Source organism: Mustela lutreola, chromosome 13 (assembly GCF_030435805.1).
Source record: "Mustela lutreola isolate mMusLut2 chromosome 13, mMusLut2.pri, whole genome shotgun sequence".
Lineage (NCBI taxonomy): Eukaryota > Metazoa > Chordata > Mammalia > Carnivora > Mustelidae > Mustela > Mustela lutreola.
The window spans coordinates 2,642,510-2,665,120 of NC_081302.1; the positions used below are offsets into that span (position 1 = coordinate 2,642,510).

Sequence of the window (22,611 nt, forward strand, 5' to 3'; positions counted from 1 at the left end):
ACATCACACAGTGTCGTGAACATCGCGGATGTGTGTCTGTCAGCGCTCCTTCCCGCCCCGCGTGCACCCCTCCTCCTGTGACGAGGCGCCGGGACCGAAGGCCTCTGAGGTGGCGGTGACATGAGGTGAATGACGCGAGCACGTACGCGGCGTCCAGTTACCGTAGACCTTCTGAGCTGCACCACGGTTGACCATGGGGAGACGGAGGCCGTGGAATCGTTGATAATGGGGACGACCACATGGCCTTCGTGCTCACCGATCTGCCGACTCTGTCACAAGCTGTATATCCAGCCCGAGTTTCATCCGTTCCTGTCCCACGGGAACTGTTACTTTCTTGTCACAGCGTACTGTCAGCCTCATAAGCTCTCCAGCATGGGGCGTGCTAGCGTGTCTTGGCCGCGAGCACAAGCAGAGGGCCCTTGTGTATTTCTTACTGTTGTTCTCGTTGGTTGGCGCCTGGTGGTTACCTAGCGCCCAGTCGTGACTTCCTGGACCCTTGTTCACGGTCTAGAGAGATCCCAGAAACGTTTCTTTTTTGACTCCTTTGGGGGCAGAGAAATCCTAGGTTTGACTAAGGAAGGACCCCCCCCCCCCCCCCGCAATCTTGGAAAAGGGACTTTTGACCTCTCCCCCCATAGCTCCTGACTCTAAAATCAGCATCTCTGGGGTACTTTGAATCTGAAAACTTGCAGAGGCGCAAAAAAGAATCCGGCACTTCTTGGCCAGGAACACAGTCAGAAAGACCAGCTGGGGAGACAGAGGCCTCCTAGCAGGAAGGGAAGGAAGAAGCTTCTGGAGGCGCTGACAGCGCTGTTGGTCAGCTGTCTGCGTCCTGTAGGCTTGCCTCGCCATCCAGACCCAGGCAGCTTCTGGATTCAAAGCGCGGGCTTCTTTGATGTGCCAGAGCCACGTTTACTCTGCGGACATTAAAGGCCCGTTCCCAGGTCTGAACTGATAGTAAGTGCGTGCTGGGGCCCGTCGGCTGGCGTTTCTGAGTCTGCAGCGAAAGAATGTGTCGGCTGTGCCTGGGAGGCCCGTATGTCTTATGTCTGAGTAGGGCATGTGAAGAGTCCGTGCACACGGCTTGGAGGCGACGCCTTTGGTCTTTCCTGAGCCGCTGAATCCTGACCCCCCTGTCGATCTCCTGGGCTTGGGCGCCCAGGGCTGGGCTGCACGTCCTGTCCGGGGCTGCTCCAAGGGTGCACAGCCGTCCAGTCCTGCTTACGGATTGTGCTGAATCACTCTCGTAGCACGTCCTCAAGATAACTGACCCCCAGACGCACATAACTGAGGTCTGCCTCAAAGCAGCGCGGAGCTGCGATTGTCTGATAGATCCAGGGAGAACACTGACGCGTTTTGACTTTGCAGGCAGGCGAATCGAGAAATCACTCAGGGTCATCTCATCTCTTGTTACTGTAGGTTTCCTAGATTTTCATGACTCTTATTTTAGATTCTTAGGCAATTCACAGGTCAAACATCTAGGTCCTTTTGGCTGTAAATTTGGCGGAAAAGAGGAAGAGCTCTTGTGAAAGATTCTAGAAAAGGAGAAGCGGGAAGTGCAGGGCTGCCCTGCAGGTACGCAGCACGCTTGGGATGGGACAAGGGCTCTCACACGGCGTCTTTGCTCTTTGCCTAGGTCCCAAGGGCGAAGCAGGAAAAGTTGTGCCCCTACCGGGTCCCCCTGGAGCACAAGGACTTCCGGGAGCCCCAGGCTTCCCTGGGCCACAAGGTACTCTCCGCGCTCTCGCTTGCCTGGAGGTGCGCTTGGAACAGTGACAGGCTTTTCTCACACGGACTGTTGGTCTTGCTCACAACAGGTGACCGAGGTTTTCCTGGAACCCCAGGAAGGCCGGGCCTCCCGGGAGAGAAGGGCACTGTCGGCCAGCCCGGAATCGGATTTCCAGGGCCCCCTGGCCCCAAAGGTAAACCTGCAGGACCAGCCGGCCCCTAAGTGGGGCCACTGCTCTGCCCACGGCCCACTCGAGCCCCGCTGTCACCTCTGTTCCCTGGCTGGTGGGCACTGAGGCCATGGCCATTCCGTTCATTCTCCTGATTCCAGGGGAGAGGAGGCCATGTGTGCAAACACGCTATTTGAGTTAGTGACTTGCCCTTTGGGGAGCCAGCGGGAGTCTGGGGCACAGTGGGTGTGGGCACCGAGGAGGTGGGGGACGTGGTGCCCAGCAGGGGGGTTGTGACGTCAGGACCTGGCAGCTGTCCGGGGAGCAGCGGAAGCTGCATTTCTGGGCGTTCTCCTCCTCCGTGCTGGGGGGACGCGGAGCAGCCGGGCCCCGCGCCAGGCTGGGGGTGGGTGAGAGTGAAGGGAGCTGGGGAGCACGTGGGAGGGGCTTCGCTCTCGGGGAGAAGGCCCCCAGGCCGCACAGCCTGGACCCATACTGGGCGCTGACACGTTAAACCGAACTTCTCTCTGGAGACTGTGGGGCTGCCGGGGGGACGGTGTGACGGTTTCTCTTGTTCCCGTGGGTCTGTCATTCCCACTGTGGGGGGCACAGACGTGGACTCGCCATCAGGGACCTTGGTCCGGGACGGAGCAGGCACTGTGTGCCACGAGGGGCCTTTCCTGCTCGGACCGGTGTCCTGAGCCCAGTCGTACTGGCCGTGTGTGCAAACCGGTGGGGAGAGCTGTCAGGCTCCCCGCTTCCCCTCCAGAGGCTCAGCCTGCCTGTGTCGCCCCTGCTGGCAGAGTGACCGGCCTGCAAGCTCCTTCAGGCGCCGTGTCCCACCCTCGCACGCACGGGGCCTCGTGTGTCTGGCTAAAGGGCAGAAGGTCTCAGCGACCCTTCTGGGTCACGAGGACAGTGCCGAGCCCCACTCTGTGCCCTGTGAGCCAGCCTAAGAGAGTTAGCTGGTCGGGTCTCCTCGTCAGGGGCTCCTGCAAGGTGGCTTGGCCTCCTGGATGCTGGTGGGTGGTCAGGGGCGCTCTCCAACGAGACCCCGGGACCCCAGCCCCACCACACGTGTGACTGGGCGTGCACCGCCGCACCCTACAGACCCCCGCACGTCGTGGACCTCCGCATCTGGCGGGGAGCCGCCACGCACAGCAGAGCCTTGGGGTGGCTGTCCGCTCATCGGGCCCTCTGGGGCTGGGCCCAGACCGTCTCTAAATGCCCCACGGGCGCCTGGTGGGGACGGCTCTGCATGTGAGAACCCGTCGCGGCACTGCTTGCACCAGAGCGTGTCGGCCTCCCAGGCACCCCATGAAGACGTGGGTCTGCTCTGGGGGAGCCGGGTGGGCTCCTGAACAAGGCTGTGCACGGGGCGGCAGAGCCGGAGGGCCACCCTGGGCTGCTTGTGCCGCGGTGGTCTTTGTTTTGTTTTGGGGGGGGACGGGGGAAAGCTGAGCAGAAGGCAGAGAAGAGGGGACAGTGGGAAAGAGGCAGGGAGGCGGCAGGCGGGCCCACAGTCCCTGGCCACCAGGCTGCCCCAGCAGGTGCCAGTGGCCCCCGACCGCTGGTGAGGCCTCGTGCTCTTCTTAGAACCTCCTCGAAAGTCTCCTTGTTGTGGGGACAAGGTGAGTGACTTCTGTGACTCTTCCAAACAGGTGTTGACGGCTTGCCTGGGGACGTGGGGCCTCCTGGCAGTCCAGGCCGCCCGGGGTTCAATGGCTTACCCGGCAATCCGGGGGTGCCCGGCCAAAAGGTGGGTGCTGCGCCTTCCCTGCGTTCCTTGTTACTGATGAGACGCACAGATGCCGCGTTAACGTCGTGGGGTTATGCTGGACCAGCTTGCTTTGCTGGTGAAAGAAATAGCACAGAGTGGAAAGGCAGGTGCATGTGGGACTTGTTTGGGGGAATCGTCCCGGTGGTCTGAGTACGTGCTTGCCCGCGTGTGTCTGCGTCTCGGGCTCCAGGGTGGGTCTCACGGGGAGTGGCAGGAGAGAGCTGTGTGCCAGCCCCCCGGGAGGGTCTAGTTTCGCTGACTTGCTGACCCTGCCGTTCTTCGTGGTGCGGACTGCCTTGGACATGGTGGGGCTCTAGCCGCGCCCTCCGTGGTCTCTACCCACAGGAACCAGAGGAACACTGACACCCGCCTCTGGTCGTAACAACCAGAGCTATCTCTGGACATTCCCAGATGTCCCCTGGGGGAAAAATGGCCCCAGTCGGGGACCCCTGGGCTCGTGTGACTTGGGGACTCTCCTTGCCTCAGTCACCCCCTGCCTTTCGTTGACACTTGACAAGCCGCTCAGCAAGTGTAGGTGACCAAGGGATGGGTCTTCTCCTGTTGCGGCTAGAAGGAAGGGGAGTGAAATTGCTAGAAGACGTGGTGTGGAATGAGAGGAAGGGCCATGGGCAGGAGTTCCACTCGGCCGACAGAAGAGCTCTCCTGCCTGTTTCCTCTCTACTGGGGGGGCAGGTAGAGGCTGTGGGGACTGGACAGGGCACATGGACAGGTAGGGGCTGTGGGGACCAGGCACAGGCACAGAGACAGCATGTCCCACTGACTCCAAGGGAGCGTCCTTCTCAAAACACCAGAGTTCATGGTGGCCCTGCTCCCCGTGGCTGAGACGGCTTCCCCTGTAACCGGCGTTGGTTGGAAACGCCAGTCCGCAGGGGTGCCGTGTGCATCACCTTAACACGTGAGACTTGTGCGGATGGAATTGGGATTGGAATCTGGGTATGGTTTAAAGTCTGGTTCCTTTTCTCCAACCCCTTGGCTTCGGTTCCTTCTGTTTGGCGAATTCGCTGCTGGGACACGTAGAGGAGCCCCCGTTACCCCAGGACTGACCCTCATCTGCAGGTGTCCCTCCCCTTGGACAGCAGAGGGTCACCGTGACGCAGCGCACACCTGCTGCCTCGCAGGGCCTGTGTCCCGCACCCTCGGGCCCATGGAGTGCTCTGTGCTCCATCGCCTGCCTTTACCAAAGCCACAGATTCAGGACATCATCGTTTTACATGTTGAATTCCATGTGAAAGCCTTGGTTTAAAGGAATATCTGAGTGGACGATGTGCGGGTCCGGTCCTGGAACCCTCCCCCTGTTCAGAACGTGTCCGCACGCTGGTCACCAATCCCATCTGGCCTTCAGTCTGTCCTTCAGACTTGGCCGCTCAGAGACACGAGGCAGAGCAGAGGGCAGGCCCCGGGCGGGAGCCTTGCCCCTGTGACTTGGACAAGGCATTCAGCCGTGGGGAGCCTTGGTTTTCCTCCTTTGTTAGAATAAAACTAATAGGAATGAGCCACCTTCGACGTGCTGTGAGACTGGACGGAGCGATCACATGTGTCAGGGCTTTGCAGGCGAGGGGTTGGTGGACTTGGGTCTTCCTTGGCGTCTGCCCCTGCGCCCGGGCCTGATGAGCTCACGGGCGGTGCGGGTGAGCCGGCTTCTCTCTGCTTCCCGACCTTCCAGGGGGAGCCGGGAGTTGGTCTACCAGGACTCAAAGGCTTGCCAGGCATTCCCGGCATCCCCGGCACACCCGGGGAGAAGGGGAACGTCGGGGGACCGGGCGTCCCGGGAGAGCACGGTGCTGTCGGCCCCCCAGGCCTTCAGGGACTCCGAGGTAACTTTTTAGAAGAGATGTGCATGTATTTATTTAGAGAGAGGGCAGGGGGAGAGCAGAGGGAGAGGGAGAACCCGAAGCGGACTCCTCTCTGCCGGGGAGCCCCACGTGGGGCTCGATCTCACGACCCTGAGCTCACGACCCGAGCTGAAATCCAGGGTCCGACGTGTACCCAGCTGGGCCGCCCGAGCGCCCCGAGGTGACTCTCACAGACCAGCGCAGACGGTGGCCGGGCTGTTTATTCGGCGTCTGCAGAGCCCCCGCCAGGTGCTCTGTAAACGTGTGTTGAGTGAACGGTGGAGGTCGCGGGAGACTGGAGGTCGCGGGAGGCTGGCGCTCACGGGCTCGTGTCACTGTGGTTTACTGTGCGGGCGGGAAGCGTGTGCTCTGAGACACACCGCGGTCCGTGTGCGGTTTACTCACAGTTTCTTCCCGTCCAGGTGACCCAGGGCCGCCTGGATTACAAGGTCCCAGAGGAGCTCCAGGAGCCCCTGGAGTCGGCCCGCCCGGCGCGATGGGACCCCCTGGAGGACAGGGACCACCAGGGTCCTCAGGTGAGGACCTTCTCCCGCAATCACTGCTTCCCCAGAGCACGCTGCCGGAGGGGGGCCCTGGGAGTGTGCCTGGACTGGGATTCGTGCTGCCTCCCGAGTAAGCGGGGACGGGGCCGTTCCGCTCCGTGGGAACCGGGCTGACCCTCCCTCCGATGAAGAGTCGTGGGCGTGGCCGTTTTCCGCCCACTGAGCCTGGTCCGCGCGCCAGAGCTGTGCGTCCGGTGATCTTTTCATTTACCGCAGCACGACTGGCGCCTCCATCTCCCGTTCCCGTGGGGGTTCGTGAGTTGTGGGGGCCGTCCTCTAACTGGTCCCCGGCGCGGGGCTGCCTTTGCCTCCAGTGGCCCGTCCTGGAACCAAGACAGTGCCCGGGGGCCGCCAAGAACGCGGTGGGCTGCGAACGCTGTGGACAGGCCTGGGGGTGCTGCTGACGGCTGCCCGCTGAGGGTGGAGACGAGGGCTTGGTCCCCGGGCTTGGCCCCCAGGACCGCCCCATGGCCCCAGCTGCCGCCGCCTGGGATGGTGGGAGCGTCCGGCCCTCCGCACGGGCACGGGTGCTCTTGTGCCTCCTGCAGACGCGCCCGCTGCCCCCGGGGGTGCCCCGCGGAGCTCCCTGCAGACCCCGGTCTCCATGCTTGCTCTTTGTCCCCTCAGGCCCTCCCGGAGTGAAAGGAGAGAAGGGCTTCCCCGGATTTCCAGGCCTGGACATGCCAGGCCCCAAAGGAGATAAAGGGTCCCAAGGGCTCCCAGGCCTGACGGGACAGTCGGGGCTCCCTGGCCTCCCCGGACAGCAGGGCACACCTGGCGTTCCTGGGTTTCCAGGTAAACGATCTGCGAACTCCGGCCCCGGTCTTTCGCGACCCCGCTCACCTGTAGCACTCACAGTCTTTCCGTCTGGCCACAGGTCCCAAGGGGGAGATGGGCGTCATGGGGACCCCAGGGCAGCCCGGCTCCCCAGGACCAGCGGGCCTGCCAGGATTGCCAGGACAGAAAGGTAGGGAGCAGGCCGTTCTAGAAGAGCCCATTTTATGTCCATGTCTCTGTGTCTCTTGGAAGCTCTTAAGCGGTTGGGGTCATATTTCCTTGCAAGAAGCAGAGGAAGGAGGTCTAAAAGGTCACGTGAGGGCCGGGAAGACCCGGGAAGACCCCCTGCTCCGGTGGGAACTCCTGCTGTAGGTGCCTGTGGGGACAGGTGCTGTGCTCTGCCTAAAACCAGACGCAAGACGGGCGTTCAGCTGTTCCTCGGTGGCGTGTTGGAGTTTGTTTCTATGGAATCGATGGGATCTTCTGTCCTACAAGCTTACAGGAACGGAGTCCTTAGCACCAAACTAGCTAACTGGGCAACTTGACAAGTCTTCATTTTTATTTCTTACCCTATTATTTGAAATTGGTATAAAATATGTGTGTGTGTTTTTAAACAAGTTGACTTTGTGAGACCTAGAAATGGTCATTTGTTTAGGAGAACAAGAAAATGCGTGTTCTGTTGTTATGCGTGGAATCGAGGGCGCCGCGGACCGACGCGATGAAGGTCCTTAGGGAAGAGGGAAAGTGTATCGCGTTTAAACCGGTGATAGAGTCACATGTGCAGTAGCGTCATTAGCGAACGCTGAATTTTTAACAAACGGCCGTGCTGCCCATTGGCCAGTGCTGGCTCTCCAGGGTGGCTCAGACCCTCACCCAGTCCGCGACTCGGGCCTCGAGTTCTTCTGCCTCCTTTAGCAGAAGGCGCGCCACACCGCCTCCGAGACCTTGGCCACGTTTCATGGGGGCTTATCTTTCCTCTGCAGGGGACCACGGCTTCCCGGGCTCCTCGGGGCCCCGGGGTGACCCTGGCTTCAAGGGGGACAAAGGAGACGTGGGTCTCCCCGGCAAGCCGGGCTCCATGGATGAGGTGCACATGGGCAGCATGAAGGGCCAGAAGGGAGACCAAGGAGAGAAAGGTGACGTGGAGGGCCCGCTGCGGGGGGCGGAGGGGAGGGCCGGGCCGCGCTCCGACCGGTTCTGTAGATCTGTGCGGTAACAGCAGCCCGGCCTGCGTTCCGGCGACAGCCTGCCCTTTAAGCAGCCGCGGGTCATCAGCCCTTTTCTTCTGTGACGTGCAGGGCAGACTGGACCAACCGGCGAGAAGGGGTCCCGCGGCGACCCCGGAACCCCAGGAGTGCCTGGAAAGGATGGCCAGGCCGGGCAGCCCGGGCAGCCAGGTACGGAGCCGAGTTCCAGGTCCCCCGCGGCCAGAGCTTGTGGCTGGGAAGTGGCAGCCAGCCCTTCTCTTAGGCCCTAACCTGCGGGTCCTTCTCTGTTATCCTAGGGCCTAAAGGGGACCCAGGCATAGGCGGAACCCCGGGTGCTCCAGGTCTCCCTGGACCCAAAGGATCGGTTGGCGGAATGGGCCTGCCGGGTACGTTGAATCCGAGGGCGGCGTCGGCTTGGGAAGAAAAGAATGGGCCTGTTCTGGGGGGACAGGTCTGCAGGAGAACCCACGTGGCCCCGAGGGCATAGTCTGGGCACACGCGTCTTTACCCTGGTGTACATCCATCCTCGGGCCTGTAGGGTCTCCGGCCGCGGGATCAGGGGTGCTCAGCTGACGCAGTGACCACTGCTTGGAAAAAAAAGACAATTCAGTAAAATAAAACATGGGCTGCTTTCCATCACCTCCAGGTGACTGTCCGCTCGGGCACTGTCTCCCCCGTGCAGTCTGGGTCCCCACATGTCTGGGGCAGCCACAAGCGCCCTTTGGCAGGAGCCCGGAAGAGTCCTCGGGGGTCCTCTGCCCCCATCCTGAACTGGCCTTCAACTCTGCCAGCAGCGTTCACCCCTGTGAGGGGGCGGGGGAGAGGCGGAGAGCGCCGGCCTCAGGCGGGTGCAGGGCTGGTGGGGCTGGTGCCTCTCAGAACCCGCAGGGGAGGGAGAGCCGAGGCAGGAAGCTGGCTGCTCTGGCCCTCCCTAGGCCTTCACGGGGCGCCGAGGACCCCCATTTCACATAGAGACATGTAGCTTGCTGTTGACCCGTTTGTAAATAGGGCGAGTACCTGTGCACGTTACGAAACCGGGTCCATTTACTCTGGATGGCCTGCCCCACGGCCCCTCTGATTCTTCTGGAAAATGGGCATTGATTGTAGAAGAAAGAACACAGAAGCCCTGGGTTATACTGGTGCCGAGGCGGCCACGCTGAGGGGTTCCTGAATTTCTTCACTCTCTATGAAACGAGGGTCTCTAGAAGCCAGGAGTGCTTTCTCGAGAAAGTGCTTTCTCGTGGGGCGCTAGGGTGCTGTGGGCGCGTGGCACCTGCCTGTGTCGCCGAGAGAGGAACGAAGGGTCACGTGTGCTGTCTCTTGTTCTTGCCAGCTGTCAAGGTGCGCTTTTGTTTTGAACGTTGGCACCTCTAGGCACACATTCACGCTTCAGTTGTCTGTGTTTGTAGGAACGCCCGGAGAAAAGGGGGTGCCTGGAATCCCCGGCCCGCAGGGCGTCCCTGGCTTACCCGGGGAGAAGGGAGCAAAAGGAGAGAAAGGCCAGGCGGGCCTGCCTGGCATTGGAATTCCGGGCCGTCCTGGGGACAAGGTAACAGCCCCTGCTTGGAAACCTCCCTACCCGGCCTCTGAGCATCTCAGCCCTGAAATCCCTCATAACGCAGAACGGCGTCCCCCGATGTCCTCTGTGTTGTGCCTCCTGCCTTCTGTCCTTCTGTTCTTCTCTTCCTTGGGAGGCTCTAGAGGCTGGGGGAGAGGCAGGGTGGCGGGCTCTCCCAGGCTGGAGAGCAAGGCTGAAGAGGACCGTGGAGAGCAGACCCCGACAACGGGCTCTTTCGCTCCGGGTTTCCGGTTTGTCCCCGCTTTTCGGACGTGGACTTTCACTCTTCATTCGAAAGCTGGAAACGGAATTCTCCAGCGCAATGTTAACTGCACCAAAACGCGTACTGTTGCCCAGAAAGGGCCCCCAGACCCGTTTCTGGGCACAGGTATAAAATGAATGGGCCGTTGTCTGCCCACAGGGAGATCAAGGGGTCACAGGCTTTCCGGGGAGTCCTGGAGAGAAGGGAGAGAAAGGAAGCGCTGGCATCCCGGGGGTCCCCGGCTCCCCAGGCCCCAAAGGATCGCCGGGGAGTGTCGGCTACCCAGGTAGGTGAGCCGGGCCTCCTCCTGAGCTCGGGCTGGAAGACGACGGACAGACTTACACTGATGGCGTTTCGGTGTCTTGTATCTCCCGTCAGGAAGCCCTGGGTTGCCCGGAGAAAAGGGGGACCGAGGTCTCCCAGGATCGGACGGCATTCCCGGCAGCAAGGGAGAAGCAGGTAGAGACCCCTTTTTTGAACTCGGACGGGCCCTAGGGATGAGGCCAGGGGTCCTCCCTCAAGGTGGCACATTGCAGACCCCAGGATGTCCCCAGGGGGCCCCGCCCTCCTCGTTTCAGATGAACAAGCCAAGCGTGGGGGGCTTGCGGGGGCTTTCTGAGGTCTGGCCACCAGGTGGGGGTTGGCTGTACCGCTGGGTCCAGGTGATTCCAGAGTCGGCTTGTGTGTCAGTGTGGGAGTGTCATGTGCATTCTGGGGTGAACACCTGCTCCTCGGGGACGCTGGGTGTGACAGCCCCTGGAGGAGTGTCCGGAACGAGCGTCTCGTGTGCAGAGCGGGTGTTGTGAGAGCGCCCGTGCCTGACCGATGTGCCTCTTCTCTCTCAGGTCTTCCTGGGAAGCCTGGCCCCACGGGCCCCGCTGGCCAGAAAGGGGAGCCCGGCAGTGACGGAATCCCGGGGTCGGCGGGAGAGAAGGGTGAACCAGGTACGCTTGGCTCCTGCTCCCTTTCGGGACGACAGGCTCCCCGGGGGTCAGCGTGTCCCAGACTTACGGGTCCGTGCTGAGTCACTGGGGCTGGGCACCAAGTGGCCTCTGCCCCCTGTATCCTTACAGCTGTTTGGACACTCCTGTGGAGGGGCTTGGGGAGGAAGAGGGGCACGGGGCGCGCATTTCTTCTACCAGCCTCGCGGGCACCCATCCTGAGCTCCCGGTGACATGTGAGAGAGCCCAGGCTCTCCCTCCTCTGCACGGCATGTCCCCCTTGGAGAGATGGCCCCAGGAACGTTGCCTGTTCCCGACTCTGCTCCTGTCCCTCACGGGGGGAGGCAGCAGACTGGAGGAATGAGAATCGTAGCCGTGGTAGCGCTGGCGCTTAGCAAGAGGGTGGCAGCCTGAGATCGGTGACCGCGAGTCCGGGGACGGGTGTGGGCGGCATTGCTGGCGAGGGGCCTCGGGGGGATTTCCTGTGGTCAGGGCTGGCCCCTTTCTAAAGTTTGTTGTTTTATTGTGTGCGCCGTGCATTTATACGGTGGCATCCCCCACTTCTGGCTTCTTTCGAGCCTCTTGCTCATGGGTTTGGGCTTCCCAGTGTTTGCCGCCCCGGACGTCTGTGACTCTCCCCGCCTCCCTCGAGGATGGCTGCTGGTTGGATGGTCGTCTGAGAAAAGCCAATATGTTAGTCCCCGGACGGGAGGAGGAAATGCGTCTTCGCTTGTACAGATCGTGTCTACTAAGTGCCGTGGTGGTTCCGTGCTGCCAGGCCTTCAGAAAAGTGCCAACTGCCGCGCAGCCGGTCCAGGGCCTGTCAGCACGGCCGTGGGCATGGATGGGACTTTGCTCGCACGTGCGATGAACCGATTCCCACGTGTCCCGGAAAGAGCGAGCGGGATTGGCACGTGGACTTGACGCTGCTTGTGCTGTACCCGCACGCGTGCAGATCAGCCGTCTTGGGAAATGTGGGTGTGACTTCTGACCCTTAACTCGCAGGTCTGCCCGGACGAGGATTCCCAGGGTTTCCAGGAGCCAAAGGAGAGAAAGGTAACACTTGGAAAACACGTTCTTCCTTCCCCGCTGAGGGCGGACGCATGCGGCCCCAGCAGAGTGGGTCTCCGGTTGCGAGTCGGCCGTGGGCGGGCGTGACAGGCTTCGGCTCCGGGTCGGTGTTGTCCGTGTGGGCTCCCGGCCCCTGACAGACCAGCACCCGGGGCCCTGTGCTTCAGTTCGTTGTCCTCTGAAAAAGCAAGACAAGAATCACAAGGAGGAACCCGCGGTCAGTTTTGGCAATGACTGTTTCATTTCATTGCCTTCTTAGTTTTTCTTAATGACTTTGAAGTCATGCTAGAATTTTGGTATTGAATTGGCAACTTTGGAGTAATATGTTGGAGACTACATATGCAGGGTTTTTTTCCCCCACAAGTTCTTACCTTAAAAAGCTTTAAAAAACAGGGGCGCCTGGGTGGCTCAGTCGGTAAAGCGTCTGCCTTCAGCTCAGGTCATGATCCCGGGGTCCTGGGATCGAGCCCCACATCAGGCTCCTTGCCTTTGAGCCCGTTGCTCTCTTGTGGGCTTCAAATAAAAAAAAAATCCTTAAAAACATGTTAGAAGTATGAAGAATGACAGCTGGGCTCTTGTATTCTAAGCTCGCTCTTTTCTAGGTCAACCACGGGCAGGGTCTAGTGTGTCACCGAGTAAAGCAGGGAGAGGGCGTGCCGCGCTGTTGTCCCCCTGATGCCTTCCTGGAGCCACTCCCTCCTCGACGCCGTACCGTGGTTTCTCCTCTCCCCTGCCCTTCGCCACCATCGCAAACTGTTGTCGTTGTTTAGGTTCAAAGGGCGACGTGGGTTTCCCGGGACAAGCCGGCAGCCCAGGCGTCCCCGGGGCCAAAGGAGAGCAAGGATTCATGGGTCCCCCGGGGCCGCAAGGACAGCCGGGCTTACCTGGAGCTCCAGGCCACGCTGTGGAGGGACCCAAGGGAGACCGGGGCCCACAGGGTCAGCCCGGCCTGCCAGGTAAGTGTGTCTCCCCAGGGTCAGAGTCGGGGCCGACACAGAAGGTGCAAATGCGCGCGTGTATGAGTGAAGGGAGCGCTTCGGTCCCCGCCGAAGTTTCTGATTTAGAAGCTTGCAGCTTTGACTTCAGCTCGAAACTGCTTCAGATGTGTGGGGACCCCACTGTTTGGGCTCCGCCGGGTCACTGTCACCCCTCCCAGGTCCTCTCTGTCAAGGACTTCGGCCGATGTGACAAGTGATTAGAGGCAGACCAGACGTTACCAGAAAGGCTGGGGCACAAACGTCCCTCAAGGCGGCTTTACACCCAGTGGCGTCCCAGCTGCCCGTCTGCCCCGAGATGACTGCGCGGCAGGGCCGGGCATGGAGGTCGGGCATCGTGTCCGCACCTGCTGCCCGTAGAGCGGACTCTCCCTTCACGACCGCCGGGGCTTCCGCGCTTGCGGCAGCTCCGTGCAGCGTTGCTGTCCCGTGGGGGGAAGGGGCAGTGGGTGGAGATGACGCCAGCCAAGCCCAGTGACACGTGTCCATAAAATCACCCTCTGACCCCAAGTGTGTGACTTTTGTGTCTCCCATTAGGGCTTCCTGGACCTGTGGGGCCTCCAGGGCTCCCTGGGCTTGACGGACTCAAAGGTGACAAAGGAAACCCAGGCTGGCCGGGGGCCCCCGGAACCCCAGGGCCCAAGGGAGAGCCAGGATTCCAGGGCCTGCCTGTGAGTTGTCCGTGTGTCCGTCGTGTGTGTGTGTGTGTGTGTGTGTGTGTGTGTGTGTGGTGTGCGCATGGACGTGGCGTCCCGCTCTCCAGTCCTCCCCGCAGGGGTTGCGCTCGCTGTGGTCTGCAGCCGTCTTTCCTAGCATCGCGGTTGCCCACGCGCACCTTCTTCCCAGTCTGGTGACCAGACCCGTCACAGGGAGCTGGGACCCCCCAGCTGCGGCCTGCAGCTTGGGGCCTGGGCCGGAACTCTGGGTCCACCCGTGATGCCGACAGCTAAGCCTCAGGAAGAGCAGGCCGCTCCCTGGTTCTGGGGCCGTGAGCGGCTGTCTGCGCCCGCGCACCCGTCTCTGCGTGTGCACAGACATCTGGGTGCGCGTGTTGTCATCGCGACACTTTTTTAAATAAGATGAAGCAAAGAAAGAAAGATGTGAGAAGCAGCACGACTCACTGTATCCTGAGAAAGGACCTAGAGGAGGAAGTATTTTGAAGTAACCAGAAAATGAGATAATAGGGTTAAAGTACACGCGTGATGCCGTATTTATGAGGAAAAACCAGCCTCCTTGGTTCTGCGTTTCCTTCTCTCCGTATTTAAAATCACTCTTCGGATAAGCTTTCGAGCTCATTCTAAAGGACAGGCACAACGCCTGAGTGCTGGGGGGGGGGACAGCCTCCAGAAGGTAGTTTGGTGCGGAAAGGTTGATCTATCGCGGGGACACGCACTCAGGGAGGCCTGGGTCTGTCCGCGGCGCCGTGCTGACACACGGCATGCCCCTGCCGGGGAGCTGACCACGTAGAGGGACAGGGAGGAGGCGCCGTGACGGGAAGCGTGTTGTTTCAGCTTCCAGCTCCCTCGTGGAGACACGCTAGAGACCCGTCATTCTGCTCACGTCACTCGAGAAGACGCAAGCCCCATTTGTGCACAGGGCTCCTCGGCAGAGTGCTGAGGGCCCGGCCCAGCCCCCTGACTAGCCGGTTACTAGACAGACTTACTGTGTCCTGAGCATTTCCTGGCTGACCTTCTCCTTGTGTGTCTAGGGGATTGGTGGCTCGCCAGGGATCACGGGCTCGAAGGGTGACATGGGGCCTCCGGGAGTGCCGGGATTTCAAGGTAAAGCAATAGAGGAGGGGCCAAACCTGACCACTGGCCGTTTGACGTTGACAGGCCAGCCTCATTACGGTGCAAGACATTGTTCTCTTCGTTTTAAACACGCTGTTTCGTGCCGTGCCAGCCTGACTTGCCTTGCCTCATGAAGGGCTAGATAAAACACTCTGATTTTCTCATTCAGAATCAGTGGATCATTCTTATCTCCCTCATTTGTGTGTCAGTGAAAAATCATGGGCTTGGGGCATTCATGAATTTATTAATGTGTGAAGGGAACATTTATTGGTGCTTCTCGGCTTCCAGGCACTGTGGGTTTTGCTGCTGAATCTGGTGTATACGGATGGCAGGTGAGGGAAACAAGCCCTCCGCCTGCAGGCGTCTTGGGGTGTATCTGGGGACATGGGTGAACCGGGTCGTGGTCGAAAACAGGATCCTGTGCCGCACGACTGTTCGTGATCGTTGTACAGTTTGCTGGATGTTGGGGAAAGTGAGACTTCTAGGTTCTGGAAAGAAGCCTGTCATTAGAAGTCGTACACGGCTGACCGGAAGTTGTTCTTTTCTTCCCCGAGGACAAATGAAAGCTTGTTCACCATGTGTGTGTACACATGTAGCCGTGGGTGCACATGGACCTATGTGTGCGGTATGCGGACACACATGTAATGGGCACACACGTGTGCACGTGTGCAGGGATGTGTGTGCCTGCGAGCTTGCATGTGCCCATGCTTGCGCATCATTGGGAATTCCGCGCAGACCGTGTTCTTCTTTCGTCCAGGTCAGAAAGGCCTCCCTGGCCTGCAGGGAATAAAGGGCGATCAAGGTGACCAAGGCTTCCCTGGAAGTAAAGGTAAGAGCGTTGCTGTGCTGGTGGCACCTTATTCACACCTCGAACGCACGGAGTCAGGGAGTTTGGTTGTAGGGATGTGAGAGGCTTGAGCATCGTTAGGAAATAGTTGATTAAAAATTCTTTGGTAGCTCATCAGGACATTTTTACTGCACGTCTTGAAAGTCAGGGTCATTATCTAGGGGTAAATCCGGAGGAGAGGGCAGGACAGACTCCAGAGTCCCCGCCCGCAGCTTGGAGGCAGGCAGCCCCCCCACGCGGCTGTCCCAGGAGGCGCTCAGCCTCGCGTGGACGGGCTGCGAGGGGACCGGGCAGCATGGAGCTCTGCATAGGGAAGACTGTCCCTCCGCTTCTCCACCATCGCGGTGTGCGCCGGCTCCTGCACCCCAAGCCAGTCTCGGGGGGAAATGGGTGAAGTATAGCCAGCGTCCTGTCCTGGTTCCTGCTGGGCCGACGTGTTTCCAGGGCTGTGCTGAATTTTCGAAATCAGGCTTCGAGAGACCCTGAGCAGTACAATGTCTGGAACTGAAGAAATGGGGAAGGTGTGTGGAGGCCCCATGTGCAGGGCAGGAGAGGCCTCGGTGAGGCCGACTCGGAGGCCCTGCGGACGAGGTCACCCCCACCTCTCCAGAGCTGTCACGCAGAGGGGTTAGGTGTATGCGTCACTGGAAATGAAGGCCCGTGGCTGTAATGTACCCACGGCCGACTCCAGAGAAACGTGAGAAGAACCTTCCCAGCGCATGTGCTGCAGCCCTCCGGGGGCGGCTGGGCTCCCCGGGACGGGGCCTCACCTGCTGGGCCTGTACAGCGGAGGGTCGCATGGCAGTTGTCAGGGATTCTGAAGCTCAGCGGCCAGTTTATACCAATGGCCCCAGCCTGAGGATTCAGGATTTCACATTAAACAATAGACGTGTGCATGCACATGTGTGTTCACGGAGGCCTGTGACTTGTAGTTTTGATACCGACTGGATTCCGAGAACCGTGTGTTTGGATTGGGTTTCACATTGGGCTCTTCTTCGGGGACATGGACAGTGGAACTGACCAGCGGCACCCCCGATTTCCACAGGCCTTCCCGGTCCCCCAGGGCCCCCGGGACCCTACGACATCATCAAAGGGGAGCCAGGGCTTCCTGGCCCCGAGGGTCCTGCAGGTGTAAAGGGGCTCCCAGGGCCTCCAGGCCCCAAAGGACAGCAAGGTAAGACTAGCTGAGCTGCAAAGGGCGGTGTGGGGGTCAGGGAGGGGCCTGGCGGGCTTTCTTCTTCACACGTGTGTCTCAAATCAGGGCCTCTGGGTGGTGACAGTGTAGACACAGGTTTGAGTATGACTTTCCTACTTTGCTTCAGTGGGTATCAAAACCTCGTGAAGTGTTTGAGGGGACCGAGAAAGCCAGGACAGAATACAGGAGAAGCTAGAGGGATGTACAGTCGGACAGATCTGTGCCTGCTGCGGAGCCCACGGGCGGCAGACACAGAGATCACTTTTTCCAGCAAGAAGCTGAGGGGTGGCAGGAGTTGTTGGTCTGGAACAGGAGAACGGGTCCTGAGAGCGGCCCAGGGGACCCAGCCAGCTGGCGGTTCGTGCCTGGGGTTCCCAGCCTCCTGCCCTAGAACTTTCTGAATATTCCCAGTGGCAAGAGCTACTGGTGAGGGTGGGCGGACACTCCAGGAGAAGGAAGACCCGACAACCAAGAGGGGGCATCTGTGAAGCTTTAAGTGTAAGCGGCCGCGGGGCCGGGGCGCACAGAGAGCCAGAGTCTGTCCGCGTGGGTGTATCTGTTGTGTACCAATGACTGGAGGCTCGGGCACGTGGCCTGGGGAGATGCGTGGGAGCCCCCCGTGTGTCACAGCCCTGCTCTCCCCCGACGAAGCTGCCTTTCCGCACACCGGGTGCGGACAGCAGTGGCAGCGAGGGTCGGGAGCTCCGAATCAGGCGTTGGGGCGCGGCCTGCGAACGCGAGTTTGCCTGCCGCCCCGGGGGCTGCCAACAGCGCTTTGTGGGAGGCGCTCCCGGCCGTCCGGAAGAGCTTCCTCTCTGCAGCTGACCGGACGCACTCGCAAAGGGAAGATACAGCCTGCAGGGCTCTGGACCCGGTGGCGGATTCCTTGTCCTTTCCTGTAGGCGTGACGGGGTCCGTGGGCTTACCCGGACCGCCTGGTGTTCCTGGTTTTGACGGCGCCCCTGGCCAGAAAGGAGAGACAGGACCCTACGGCCCCCCTGGTAGGTTTGCCGTGTCCTCCCCAGCCGGCCGCCCTCCACCCGCGTCCTCGGGTTCAAAGCGGGAGGCTCACGCGTGCGGAAAGCTGCACAGTCCGAAGGAGCACGTTACTTGACAGATTCCCAAAGAAGTCTGGTTTTGTTTTGTTTTATTTTTTGTTTCTTGTTATTTTTGTTTTCATTTTTTTTTGGAAGAAATAAGTCTTATAGAGGAGGGGAAGGGCGGCCATCATTTTTACTGTGGGGGAGACAGTATTGATGTAGCCCAGTATTTCCAGACGTGGTGAGCGACGGCCCGCGGGGAGGGCCGGGGGCCTCCGGGGGGGTGGGCCGGAGCTGCAGAAACTGCATGTGGGCGGCAGAGGAGAGGAGGTGGGTAGCAGTGCCGGCGTGGGCCACAAGCGTGGCGGCGATCTGGTCCCCGACGGAGCTGGGGCGCGGCTGCCCCACGAGGGCTGAGGTGCTGCCCTGGAGGGGACGGGCCCAGCCCAGCGGAAGGCCCGCGAGCCGCTTTGCAGGCAGCGTAGGGCCCCGGGCGCCGGCAGGACTCGCCGCCAGCACCGGCCCTCACCGCCCTGTTTCCAAGCTCCGTCCCGCGGCGCTGCTGTGCAAGGAAGCCGCCCTCAAAGAAGATGTTGTTCTAGTAACTCTGTGATCCCTCCTCCCGGAGAGGAGCCCCGAGTGTTGCCTGAGTGACATGCGTGGAATCATGCTGCGTATTCTACTTCCTCCTCTGCCCCTTCTCACTACTTCATTTACGCGCTGGCCTCAGGTCGCCCAGTGTCTGCTCAGCTCCCAGCGGGGTGCTATCCTGGGTCTCGGGCGGTCTGTGGAAAGCAGAAGCTGGGCAGCCCAGAGGCGGGTGCCGTTCTCTCCCTCCTCGAGCCTGTCGGGGAGCCCATCTGCAGCCAAGGAAACCTAGTTCTCTTGCGTCTTCAGGTCCACGAGGGTTCCCGGGCCCGCCAGGCCCCGACGGCTTGCCAGGATCCATGGGCCCCCCGGGCACCCCGTCTGTGGACCACGGCTTCCTTGTGACCAGGCACAGTCAGACAACAGATGACCCACAGTGTCCTCCTGGGACCAAAATTCTGTACCACGGGTACTCCTTGCTCTACGTGCAAGGCAACGAACGGGCCCACGGCCAGGACCTAGGTGAGACGCTGGGGACGCGTGTGCTTGTGCCAGAGTATTGAGACGGTAGTGTGGACGGTGCCTGATTCCGCTTCCCTCCGTCCCGATAAAACGAACCACTGAGTTCAGCCACTGGCACGTCACTAGGGAAGCCAAGAAAATGTAGAGGTGGAAAGCTTTGACCTTTTAAATTCGTAGAGCTTTCACTCTCTTCTTCAAACTATCCGTCGGTCAGACTTTCTGGAGTCCATACTTCATGGTTGGCACTGAGAGTCTGAAAATAGGGCCGTTTTGCTGGTGCTCCTTCAAACAAGGTGCATGCGACCCGCCCCGCGGGTCTCTGCACACTCCGAGCTCTGTCCCTCCGCTGGTTTCCATGAGGAGGTGCCCGCTGGCTGTCGTTTCTCTAGTCGCCTCCAGACACCCTGCCCCGAATTCGCTTACCGACACACGCCTCCAGCTGGCATGGAGCTTGGAAACAAGCAGCCCAAGAAGGGAAGTCTCTGCGTTTTCGGCAAAGCGGTCGTTAAAGACATTGCCAGGTGGTTACTGTCCGTCACACAGAGTCCGTCCCCTGCTAAATTTCTTTTGGAATTCAGTTTTAGAAAAGACTTTTCTCCTTTCATCAGAATGTCCTGCATAATTCTTTATGGTTTTCCTCTGCTTTGATCATTTCCATTTCCTCTCGCGCTTATTTCCCCCACTGGCCCGCGTGGGCGTTTACTTCTGCTTATAACGCACGCGCCATCCCCCGCCGCCCGCCACGCCGCCCGCGGCAGACCGGTCAGAAGGCCGGTCCCTGACGCTCGCTGTCCCCGCGGCTCTAGGCACGGCCGGGAGCTGCCTGCGCAAGTTCAGCACGATGCCCTTCCTCTTCTGCAACATCAACGACGTGTGCAACTTTGCGTCCCGGAACGACTACTCCTACTGGCTGTCCACGCCCGAGCCCATGCCCATGTCCATGGCGCCCGTCGCCGGGGACAACATCCGGCCGTTCATCAGCAGGTGAGTCGGGCCCTTGTCGGGGTGGAGCTGTGACTGAAGAAGGAAGATGGCTCACGGTCTAGGCAGAAGTGGTTCCGTTTTTTGTTTTTTTTTCCATTTTTTTTCCCCCAAAACATTCGACCGGACGCTGTTGAGCTTATTAAGTGTGACGTCAGACTTTGGTCACACAAGTCAGCCATGAAATCGTTTGCTGTAAAAGTTAGCTCTCCTCCTCGGCGTGCCGGTGCAGGCCGGGGAGGCGGTGCCCAGCTTCGGGGCGGAATTCCTGCTGTGTGAGTCACAGGCCGGCCGCCTCCTCCGTGAAGCGGAGCCCCGGGGCGCTCGGCAGCCACTGGAACAGCATTCTCGGTTCTGTTTCATCAGTTAGTTCCGTAAGGAGCCTCTTCAGGCTTTCTCCTTCTGAATCTCCCCACCCCCATGAGTTTTAAAATGTTTTGATTATTTTTAATTGTAGTAAAACGGACATCACGTTAAATGATCATCTTCACCATTTCTAAGGGCGCAGTTCTGTGGTACTCACTGTGGGAAATCACGTATGGGTGTGAGGGGATCCCCATGAAATCGCAACAAGCAGACATACCGTAGATCTGTGCTCGATACACAAGACGACGACACAGGTTTACTGTAGACGCAGAGATGTGTGCGCATCAAGGCTTCCTTCGTGTTCTCACACCCCACCTCCTCCTGCTCCCTTACGGTGCGGTCCCGCTGACAAGTCCTGTGTCTGACGGAGCCGCTTCCCAAATTAAGTACTTTCCACACTAATTAGTATCTGGAATATGTTTTCCGGTCGGCCTGGTAGTTAAGAGGGGAGATTGAAATTATTATGACTGAGAAATAAATACACAGTCGTCCCATTTTCGCTTTTATTCTTCTGATTAAAAGCGGATTCCTTCGCTCTACTCAGACGTAGTAGAAAAGTGGCAAAGGTATGAAGTCATCTATGAAGTTTTTATCTGGAGTGGTACTTTCTAACACACAAGATAGTAAGGGATGGACAGAAAGCGAGGCAGACCTGTTTGCCCCAGGAAGTGAGAGGGAGGACTGACGTTAGCCTTTCTACACTCCCTGCAAAGAACCAGGCAGCTTTTGATGAGGAAGAGACGGCAAGGTCCTGGGTCAGAGGGCAGGGGGTGCGGAAGTGCATGCTGGAGCCGGTCCTGGGAGCCCCGAGGCTGGTCTGTGGCTCTGGCCCAGCTGGCTCGGGATTGCGGGTCCCGGCAGCCCCGGTTCTTACTGAGGGAACAGGGACCACAGGGGCGGACCCGGGGCGGAAGGGCTGGGAGGTGCCTCATAAACGGGAAAACCATAGATTTTCCACGGATCGACAGTAAACTGTCTCCTGACAGCTTTCTTTGATGTTTCTTTTGAGCTGTAAGAAAACTCACTTTATGGGTCTTAAAATGGGCCACGTGGTTCGTTACACGTTGACGTGGCCCCTTTCCAAACGGTCATTTTCGTGCGTCACTGAGTGTCTGGGACTTTCTCTGCGGAGACTGTCCTCACGCGGAGCCGCGGTGGCTGCGCAGGAGGAGAACTAACCACCTCTGTGTTTCTGTTCAGCTTCCCTTGGATAACAGGTAGAAAATGATTATTTATGTTTGTTTGTGATTTTCCTTCTGATGACTCTGCCCTTGGACCCTGATTTGGCTGGGGGTGGGGCTGTGGCGTGGGTTTGCAATATTCCCAGATCCGGTCCCTGAGAAGCCTGTGTCTGACCTGAGCTAGTCCGGGCCCTGCTGGCGTTAACCGACCCACGGCAGCGACCCCTCAGCGTGGAGGGGCCCGACCGGTCATGCCCCCAGCCCGCTGCTCCTGTCACCCTCCCTCCGGAGCAGGGCTGCCCACTTCTGGTCTCTGAGCACGCGGGTTTCCTGGTGACTCACTCCGCTGTCGCAGCAGGTCTCAGACTTCCCGGTCACTTGGGGGAGCTCCGAAAGCTTCGCTTTTAGAGTTAATAACACAAAATCCTTGCTGTGGAGCAGGAAAGCCAGGAGCTTCTCTCCTTTCATCCTGAGAAAGGGCAGATGTTTCTGACTTTGTGCAGACGGACTCACGAGCTCCTGATTGTTTCACTGTCCTGGGGACAGGACCACGGCCCACGGAGCAGGGGCCGTGCTCCCGCTTCTTCCCGTCCGTGTCCATCTGACGGGGTGGCGTCGGGAGCTCCCTCCCCATGGGCCCCCGGCCGCCACGCTCTCTTCCTGGCTTCTGTGCCCCGCAGACAGATGGCGGCAGATGTAGAAGGCCGACTTCAGTGTTTGACGGAGGCTTTTAACTCATCTGCACTTGTGTGAATAGAGTAGAAAATTGCACGTGCGCGCGCACAGACACATCCACAGAAAATGGAATGACTGATGTAGGCCTTTCCCGCTCCCCGTCCATTTTCATGCAAATGTTCCTGCATGACTAGGTGTGATGATTCACAGCGCTTGTAGACATTTATCGGCATTGCTAACACCCTGTTCACTTTGTGACTTCAATGTCATTATGTGACTGCTGGTGTTTAAATTTTTTTTTTTTTCTTTAACAAACATTTTCCTGCCATCGAAGGGCTCCCTGAGCCGGGCAGGTCTGGATCCGGAGAGCATGTGTGGCTGTAGTTTGTTACTGGGTGTCGGTCGCCTGGGTCGGGGAGGCCCCTGGCCCCGAGCGGGTTCTGTGGGAGGTGCACCCGCCGCAGTGTCCCACGCAGCCCCCCGCCCGGGGCAGGCTCTCCCCCACGGCTCTGCTGGCTGC

General features: G+C 59.7%; 1 protein-coding gene across 2 annotated transcripts in view; it reads left to right on the top strand.

Moving 5' to 3' along the window:
- Positions 1-22,611, top strand: part of COL4A1 (collagen type IV alpha 1 chain) — a 130,841-nt gene that overhangs the window by 102,444 nt on the left and 5,786 nt on the right. For both annotated transcript variants that reach the window (XM_059143853.1, XM_059143854.1), the window contains exons 27-49: positions 1,637-1,729; positions 1,818-1,922; positions 3,560-3,657; positions 5,363-5,513; positions 5,954-6,067; positions 6,722-6,889; positions 6,972-7,061; positions 7,855-8,007; positions 8,170-8,268; positions 8,376-8,465; positions 9,489-9,628; positions 10,059-10,185; positions 10,278-10,358; positions 10,745-10,843; positions 11,846-11,896; positions 12,682-12,867; positions 13,444-13,577; positions 14,615-14,687; positions 15,454-15,525; positions 16,589-16,717; positions 17,641-17,739; positions 18,676-18,888; positions 19,695-19,872. In XM_059143853.1, the coding sequence (XP_058999836.1) occupies positions 1,637-1,729; positions 1,818-1,922; positions 3,560-3,657; positions 5,363-5,513; positions 5,954-6,067; positions 6,722-6,889; positions 6,972-7,061; positions 7,855-8,007; positions 8,170-8,268; positions 8,376-8,465; positions 9,489-9,628; positions 10,059-10,185; positions 10,278-10,358; positions 10,745-10,843; positions 11,846-11,896; positions 12,682-12,867; positions 13,444-13,577; positions 14,615-14,687; positions 15,454-15,525; positions 16,589-16,717; positions 17,641-17,739; positions 18,676-18,888; positions 19,695-19,872 (2,743 nt within the window). The remainder of the gene's footprint in view (positions 1-1,636; positions 1,730-1,817; positions 1,923-3,559; positions 3,658-5,362; positions 5,514-5,953; positions 6,068-6,721; positions 6,890-6,971; positions 7,062-7,854; positions 8,008-8,169; positions 8,269-8,375; positions 8,466-9,488; positions 9,629-10,058; positions 10,186-10,277; positions 10,359-10,744; positions 10,844-11,845; positions 11,897-12,681; positions 12,868-13,443; positions 13,578-14,614; positions 14,688-15,453; positions 15,526-16,588; positions 16,718-17,640; positions 17,740-18,675; positions 18,889-19,694; positions 19,873-22,611) is intronic.